The 9,128-nt window shown below is 25.8% G+C and overlaps 1 protein-coding gene across 1 annotated transcript; it reads left to right on the top strand.

The window, feature by feature from the left end:
• The first annotated feature begins 5,992 nt into the window (after positions 1-5,992).
• Positions 5,993-7,226, top strand: LOC132953558 (E3 SUMO-protein ligase ZBED1-like). The gene is made up of 4 exons (XM_061025950.1): positions 5,993-6,117; positions 6,320-6,486; positions 6,544-6,682; positions 6,797-7,226. The coding sequence occupies exons 1-4, from the start codon at positions 5,993-5,995 to the stop codon at positions 7,224-7,226; spliced, it is 861 nt and encodes a 286-aa protein (XP_060881933.1).
• Positions 7,227-9,128: the final 1,902 nt, after the last annotated feature.

Here is a 9,128-nt window from a genome sequence, read left to right as displayed (position 1 = left end):
TGTATTGATTTTACAATGATGTGTGTTTTTTTATTTTTTTTTTATTTTTGTGTCTGTGTACACGATAAGTAGTCGAAATAATGCTACGATTTTCAACTTCAGTATCTTGTTCGATCAGAAAGTGAATATCGTTGGTGCATTGGGGAGGTCAAAATTTAAATTTCCTAGTAGTTTTCAAAAGCGCCGGAAAAAACAAAAGAAAAATTCAGGAAAAACGGGAATTTTTACGCAAAATCTGTTTTTGACAAAATCGAATTTGGTTTTTGGTGTAACTTTAAAACAAATTACCGTAGATTCTTGAAATTTTCACTGGTTGTTTAAATTTGCATTTTCTATACACGATAAAATTTTCAAAATATTACGATTTGTTTTGAACTGTTTAGAAACATTTTCATTTTACATTTTTTTTTAGTTTTTTTTTTCTATAAATATCAATAAAATTTTATTTGTTGGTTAAAAAAGCTTGAAAATTTAATAGAAGGCTCCTGTGTTGTTTCAAAGGCAGATGAAAAAAATTCAAAAACCTTAGTCACAGTTTTTATTTATAAGCATTTAAAGTTCAAATATTGACAAAATACGAAAAAATCACGAAAATTAGCAAATTATTTTGAGTTGAGAATTCATAAAAATTTTTTTATTAAATCTAAGATTTGAAAATGTAATACAAGATTCCTTATAAGATTATCTACCTTTATCAAAAAAAAAATGTCTATTAGAAAGTCAAATTAAATTTTTATGAACCTTTGAAATTCTTATTTTTTCAACATTGGATATTCACTCGATTTCTCATGTGGCAATTTTCTTATTTTGTTGTAATTCAAAAACGAAAAACTGTAAATACATGAAAATTTCACTGAATGTTTATATTAGCATTTTCTAAACACCATACAATTTTGAAAATATTTTGACTCTTTTTGAGCTGTTTACGGACATTTTCAGTTTTCAATTTTTTTAGTTTTTTTTCCTATAAATATCAATAAAGTTTTATCTGTTGGGCCAAAAAGTGTAAAAATTTAATACAAGGCTCCTGATATTTCGTTCTAATAGCAGTTGAAAAATATTAAAAATACATAAGCACAATTTTTTTTTATAAGCATTTAAAGATCGATTTTTGACAAAATTTATCAAAATCTCGAAAATTATCAATCATTGTAATTAATAAATTATAACATGTTCAGCTTTTATAGCTAAGGATTGAAAATTTAAAACAAAGATTCTCATAAATAGTTCATACTGTAGCCAAAAAATCTAAAAAATATATGATCACAGTTATTTTTTACAGACATTTTAAATTCATATTTGGACAAAATTACATATTAAATAACCTAGAATAACTATTTTAGTTATTTTGTTGTGATTGTATAATATAATTCGTGGGTACTTGAAACTTCTAAAGTGTACTATTATATATCTATGATAGTATCACAGTTTGTTGTTGATGTATAACGCGTTGTAAGTACCTAATGGATATTGTGATATGATTAATTGGGAATTTATTATAGGTACCTATTATAGGTCAATTTTTTTTAATACCATAGATAAGTATATAATAAGTCTTATACCTAGACTGACACACCGTCTCCACTCAGAATCGTTTTTCTTATTCAATGATATATCATTGAATTCAAATTTAATACCATCCATTACAGTGACCCACTTGTAACCTACAGTACAGCAGAGCGACATCCACTTACCCACCTTTTTTATTTATATGTTGTGTAAGTATTCACTAAAAAAGAAGAATCCAAAAAAAAATTAATGGATTAATATTAATATATTATTTGAATTTCACTGTGTAAAAAAATTATAATTAATAATGAAAAGTATTCAAACTGACTATTGAGTATTTTTTTTTAATTACAGTACAATAATACAACAGTTAATTAAGTACAATAGAATAACTAAAATAATTTTTTTTTGTTTAAATAACATATTTCATTAGTATGAACTTCAAATGTCTAATAAATTGTGTATTTATAATTCTATATTTTCAATTAATTAAAAAAGAATCATGTTAATATGCTATTTTCAATAGCTTGAATAAAAAAAACTTTTATGATGATAAATGTGGATGCTATATATATTATTTACCTGTTTTATGAAATGTAATCCTTCTCTTAACTGGTGTCTTTTGTGGCACTTTTGATATTATATCTTCTTTGTCTAGATATATTTAAAAGGATAAGTATAATTATTATAAAAACTTCTGTATATATTTAACTAGGTTCAGACAATTTTAGTTGAGTTATAATAAACTTACTATTTACATTAAACTTCACAGGGATGGCTCCAGACATAAGCCTGTTATGATCTGGTCTGGTGAAATCATGTTCATTAAAATGATCTTCACACAGATACCTATTTTTAATTTTTTTCGGCGATAAACCATCTAATACCATGTTTCCTATAAAAATAATAACTTATTTATACTACATTCATCTTAATTCTTTCAATTAAAATGTATTTAACTTAACTGAATTAAGAATCCATTGTCTACACCTTTCTCTATCTGTAGGAAATCTATACATTTTTTTTTTTACAATTTGATCTATTATTTTTGCAGTTCGAAAAATTGCAGCTTCCGCCAGGCATATTTATTAATAAATTTAAAATTTGTAATAAACAAAAAATTTAGGAGTATCACAATGACGAAATTTATAACACTAATAAATCCAAAAGTTAATCGTTAACGAATTACCAAAGTTCGTTAAATCATTTTTTAAATACCTACATAGAGAAATTAATATTAATAATTCATCTTTTCTTCTAATATATATCCGTGTTTTTTTCAAATTACATTTTTGGCGCTCTATGTACAATTTAATTTTACAGTATTTTAAATATATACAATAAATATGTATCATTGATATGATCATACTGCATTTGCTATCCGCGACAAATTTAGGAATGCGCCATCTATCGGCTGCTATCCCTTTGCGCGTATCACATATTTCAGCTATAGATGGTTTCTCTATACTATCTATACTCAATGCTATTACCTATGTTATTCGTACATATAATTTTTTTAGTATATCTATTTTATCTGATCTCTAAGTTTTGTTTCATTTAAATTTAAAATCTTTTTTGAAGTGTAGGCACTCATTTAATTTTAGTAAAAGTAATGTTTCTCTTTTGTAATATTTATGTTGATTATAATTTACAAATATTATAAATAAAAAAAGTATATAATTTGACACATAATAATATTAATTGACAATACTTAGTATAAACATGATGATGATTGCCACCAACACGGATCCTTGTGCCTATTTTGACGAACACTGCATTTCTATAACAACAACACACATTTTAAATAGGTAGGTAGTCCATAAATGGAATAGAAATGAAATAAGTAAAATAAGTTTAGTCAAATTAAATAAATGTTGTAGGTGAAATTAATTGTTTTGAATGCTTGATATGTATGTACTTGGCCTGTCTGGTGTTGGCCGGGTTGTACAGCCGGCTATCCATCTCAATATCTTTGTAATAGCCATCACGGCGTTTTTTCCATTATGTGGCATTCTTGAAAAAATCAAATACAGTTTGGGAGTTTAATTAAGTAGGTATATTAAATAATTAATATACATTGTTGGTGTATATATTTCTTGGACTTGTCTCTCGGTTTTTAATAAAGCATCTAAAATAAAATGAATTAAGCTTTTAAGTCAAAAAAATTATTTATTGTCTTCATCTCTATATAATGCATAACTTTTCCCAAAACTCAGAATATAAATGAATCACTAGAAGTTCTACCTCCATATAATGTAGATGGAAACGAAATTATACCATTTAGAGTTACTGCAATTAATTTTTTCAACGCCCTAGTGCACTACCAACGCGTGACAACGGATGATGACGTAGTTGCACTTCTATGCATGGTCAGCACCACGGTTTGTCATATAATACGGCAAACCAATTAACAATCTAGATTCACGTGGAAGCCAGTCGGTATAATTAGAATTAAATAATAAAAAGCCATCGCAATCGGAAATCTGTTATTTCCTTATGCTTAAACGTACAAATATAACGTAACTATTATATATTATTAATTTGAATATTATGTACCTATTTAAAACGCTCCGTCAAATGAGTGATTTAATTTGTTTGTATATGTAATAAATATCACTAAACAATATCTAATATGTTAAATACCATATATTATATTATGTTAATATAAGTTATATTTTATGTGTTCAAATTGCCACTTTTACTGAATGACTTGCCACACACATTTCACGCCTACGGATTTTCGTAATATTAAATGTTAATGCCAAACATTTTTACCAGATTATAATTACCTCAATGGAAGTGTTGGCTCTACGTTTTAAAACGCTCCTAACTTACAAATGCATACGCAAAACAAAAAATTCTCTCGTAATTAAAAAAAGGATAAATAAAATAAAAACTAATTCTAAAACAGCTTTCAAATACTTAATCCTTATTAATTTGGTCCAATCATAATACAATTAAGATTTAAACAACAATTATTTTTTTATAAAAAATTAATAAACATAAGTGAAATGAAATTTGCAATATATAAGAGAAATGAAACAATAAATGAGCACTTCATAGTCTGTAACGATTTATTACTTTATCGGTAGGATCTACTGATAACCCACATTTTTTATCCAATTTTTTATCTGTTTGAAATAATTGAGGAATCCAAAGAACTAAGTTCTTTTGAATTCTAGTTTGAACATTTTTTAATGAAGCATCGTAATCAATTTCTCAAAGTGTGGTTCTATAAAATTTAAATACGTAAATATATAAATTGTGTAAAAACTAGAGCCTATGGTTTCTTTCATGACTTTGTAACAAAAATAATAAATTTCAGAATACTGCTTGTAAATAACATAAAATCAGAACACTATTCACTACTAAAGATACAATTAACATCCTACAAAATGATGATTTCCTTACCGTAAATATACACGCAGCCACGCAGCTCTTATTATAAAATAAAATAAAAAATAAAAATATTTCGAATGATCGCGATATGTTAAATAATACAAATAATTATCAAGCAATAGTTAATGAATGTAGGTATCTACCTATTCTTTTAAAAGAAACATTAATATGATAATAGATTATATAAGAATGGATAGACATGCAACCTTTTCAATACATGGGAAATAATTGGAAAATTATTTGAGGTTATAAGAGGCAATAGATCGATAAGAATTTAATGTTATCAATTTATCACAGAAAAAAACAATGGATGCTATCTATTTTAATATTTATATTTGGATATAACCAAGGTGTATTGATAAGGTGTCGTCACTTGTTTGAAAACTTGATTTAAATTACAATATTCATTCATTATTTAATATTATTGTCTATTGAACAATACTGTACATAGCTATTGCCTAATATCTAAACAACTGGTATTAGTGTTACTTAATTTGTATCAGTGTTTGTCTAAGTTTTGTTATTAATTTATTATAATTGCAGAACACTCAGTGGCCAGTACCAGTACTGACTACTGAGTGCTTAAACTGTTTAAAGACTTAAATTATAATATTGTTAATTTTTAATCAGTAATTGTTAGTTGATACTTTAATACTAGTATAATTCCCATTTTGTATTTACATTTCTACTCAGCCAATACTCGATACCCGATTAGTGTTAAAATTTTTACTCGGCCATTACTCGATACCTGGTTTGTATTAAAATTTTTACTCAGCCAATACTCGATACCCGGTTAGTATAAACAATTTTACTCGGCCAGTACTCGGTACCCGGCTTAGTACCAGATTTTCTACTCAGAACATCTCTAATTTAAACTAAATATTCTAGGTGTTATCCTAGAAAGTAGGAATTCCATATATTTTTTAACTTAAGTACTTATAATGTATTTTTTTTAGAGATAACGAAGCAAATATCAAAAAAAGGCGTCAATGATGCTTTGTTATGCAGTTCTGGTTGCTTTCTACACACTATTCACCTACTTGTAACTGAATCGATAAAGAGTCAAAAATCTGTTCAAGACTTAATGATTCGTGCCAGAAAAGTGTCTACTCATTTTCACCATTCATCATCTGCCACTGATAAACTTAAGTCTATTCAAATTGAACTTGGCACTCACCCTAAGAAACTTATTCAGGACATTTGCACTAAGTTGGTATAAATATTAAATACAAGTTAAAATTGTATATTCTATTTTTTATAATTTGGTCTACCTAATTTGTATTTAAAGCGCACAGCTCGTTTATTTTTAACAAATATGTCTCCCCTATTAATATAGATAAGTGACACCAACTATCTTCATTAAGTAAAAATTTAAAAATACAAATAAAATTAATATTAGTTATTTTTTCAGGTGGAATTCCAGTTTTTATATGTTGGAACGATTGTTACAATTAAAAACTGCCATTTTAGTATATATAAGTGATGTTGAATCAACACTTCTGACTTTTAACCCCAATGATTGGTTATTAATGGAATCATTAATACATTTACTAAAGCCTTTTGAGGAGTTCACCAAACGTATAAGTTAAAATAAATCTATTATTAGTGAAGTTATACCTGCAATTATGATATTAGATACTTTTTTGAATCGACCTAACACTTCTCATTTTGGAGTTGGAACTACTAAGGATATTATGCTCACTCGTCTTTCAAAGCGTTTTGAAAAAGTAATCAAAGATGACAACCTTATTATAGCCACGTTTTTGGATCCAAGGTTTAAATTGTTATTTTTTAAACCAGAAAATAAACAAATAATGAAAAACATAATATTTAAAATAATATCCAAATTCAACAATCTTAATTCAAATATCGAACATAAACCTACTAGTACTTATATATCTGCAGTAGAAAATTTGAATGCTGGAAATAGAGAGTCATTATGGGATTTTTATAAAGAAATTGCAACAACATCAAATATCGACCAAACTGAAGAACCTATGTCTCTTAACTATACAGATTTGGATGACTACCATAATTTCAATAAGGATCTAGTTGTCGAATTTGAAAAATATTGTAATATGCAATGTGTTTCGATTGATGAAGATCCATTAAGTTGGTGGAAAATAAATGTTAAAAGTTTTCCATTGATTGGAAATAAATTACTATTACAAAAATATTTATCAGTGCCAGCATCCAGTGTTTATTCTGAGAGGTCGTTCTCAGAGGCAGGATTAGTATATGAAGCTAAAAGAAATAGACTTCAGCCTCAAAATGCTGAACAACTTTTGTTTCTTCATCATAATATAAACAAATTTTAAATATTTTTATTGTATAATGATAATATATAATAATGTTAATTACTGACAGGATACCTATTATAATTTAATTTGTTTTATTAATAATTTGTTAATTTTTATTAAACTATTAAGTTTTATTTTTATGTATAAACAGTTTAAAGACTAAATTTAAACGTTCAGAGATTTTAAATTTTAAATAAAGAATTTTAAAAATGTATTGTCACAATACATTATATGTAATATACTATTGTGTGGTATTTAGTATTTATTAATTTATTGTTTTAGTATTTACATTTGAATTTTTAGTTACAAATTACAATATTCATTCATTATTTAATATTATTGTCTATTGAACAATACTGTACATAGCTATTGCCTAATATCTAAACAACTGGTATTAGTGTTACTTAATTTGTATTAGTGTTTGTCTAAGTTTTGTTATTAATTTATTATAATTGCAGAACACTCAGTGGCCAGTACCAGTACTGACTACTGAGTGCTTAAACTGTTTAAAGACTTAAATTATAATATTGTTAATTTTTAATCAGTAATTGTTAGTTGATACTTTAATACTAGTATAATTCCCATTTTGTATTTACATTTCTACTCAGCCAATACTCGATACCCGATTAGTGTTAAAATTTTTACTCGGCCATTACTCGATACCTGGTTTGTATTAAAATTTTTACTCAGCCAATACTCGATACCCGGTTAGTATAAACAATTTTACTCGGCCAGTACTCGGTACCCGGCTTAGTACCAGATTTTCTACTCAGAACATCTCTAATTTAAACTAAATATTCTTAATTTAAAACACGTGCTTCCAATCTCAACCTAACTCGAAGGCCTAGTATAAAAAACGGCTCTAAAAGTTGTGATATCATTTTATAGGTATCTAAGTCTTTGAACTACAGATATAATTTATGTTAAAATAAACTGCTAAAAAATTGAAAGTAAAATCAATCAAAGTTAAAAAAATGTCTACCAGAAAGTCAAATTAAACTCTATGATCGTTTGAAGTTCATAATGTTACAACATTGGATATTCACTCAATTTCTCATGTATCGAATTTCTTATTTTTTTGTAACTCAAAAACAAATAACTGTAGATACATATTCAAATTACAACTTATTTTAATTTTACCAATTACCATACTTGATAACATTTTTAAAACATTTTGACTTTTCCAGTCGTTAAAACAGGGCTTCTGATATAATGCTTGAATAGCAGTTGAAAAATATTAAAATAACATATGTACACGTATTTTTATAAGCATTTAAAAATTTATAAATTATTCAACTTATCAAATCTATAACCAAAAAACCTCAAAAATATAAAAACACAGTTTTTTTATAGTTACTTTATGTTCAAATTTTGAAGAAATTTCATATTAAATAACCAAGAATAACGACTTTAGTTATTTTGATGTAATTTTATAATATTAATTCAACTTGCCGGATACCATATTAATAATAAGTAATAACAATATAAATATTATATAAATTGTTCACACTGTTGAACCGTCACCGCTCAGAATGATTTTTCTTATTCAATGATACTTACCTACCTTTTTATATTTTATTCTTAAGTTCTATAAAAATGTTGAACCAGTTTAATCATAATAACCTTACTGATGATGTTAAAAATATATGAAAAGAGCTCTTATCAATGCACCATTCAATGAAAAAGTAAAAATCCAATACAAATGCAGCTGACAATTAATTTTTTGTTATATTTTATTTAAATGTGTAAAAAAATGTTTTTATTTTTAAGTTGAATAATATGCAAATTATGATGATATTAAGTACATAGGTATAACATACATAAATACAGAGGTAATATATATATCATAAAACTATTATAATAGATTTATTAAATTAAATTAAATTAAGATCTTGGTATTGTTTTTGATACTAGACCATT

Source organism: Metopolophium dirhodum, chromosome 1, assembly GCF_019925205.1.
Source record: "Metopolophium dirhodum isolate CAU chromosome 1, ASM1992520v1, whole genome shotgun sequence".
Classification (NCBI taxonomy): domain Eukaryota; kingdom Metazoa; phylum Arthropoda; class Insecta; order Hemiptera; family Aphididae; genus Metopolophium; species Metopolophium dirhodum.
The sequence above is the reverse complement of the archived record's forward strand: the minus strand, read 5'-3'. Positions and strand labels throughout refer to the sequence as shown.

What these genes read in the sequence shown, in the direction of transcription:
- LOC132953558 (XM_061025950.1), top strand. Translation starts at nt 5,993, where the DNA reads ATGATTCGTGCCAGAAAAGTGTCTACTCATTTTCACCATTCATCATCT. An exon ending in ATTCAGGACATTTGCACTAA is followed by an intron (nt 6,118 to 6,319) that starts GTTGGTATAAAT and finishes TTATTTTTTCAG; the next exon opens with GTGGAATTCCAGTTTTTATA. An exon ending in TTTTGAGGAGTTCACCAAAC is followed by an intron (nt 6,487 to 6,543) that starts GTATAAGTTAAA and finishes TTATGATATTAG; the next exon opens with ATACTTTTTTGAATCGACCT.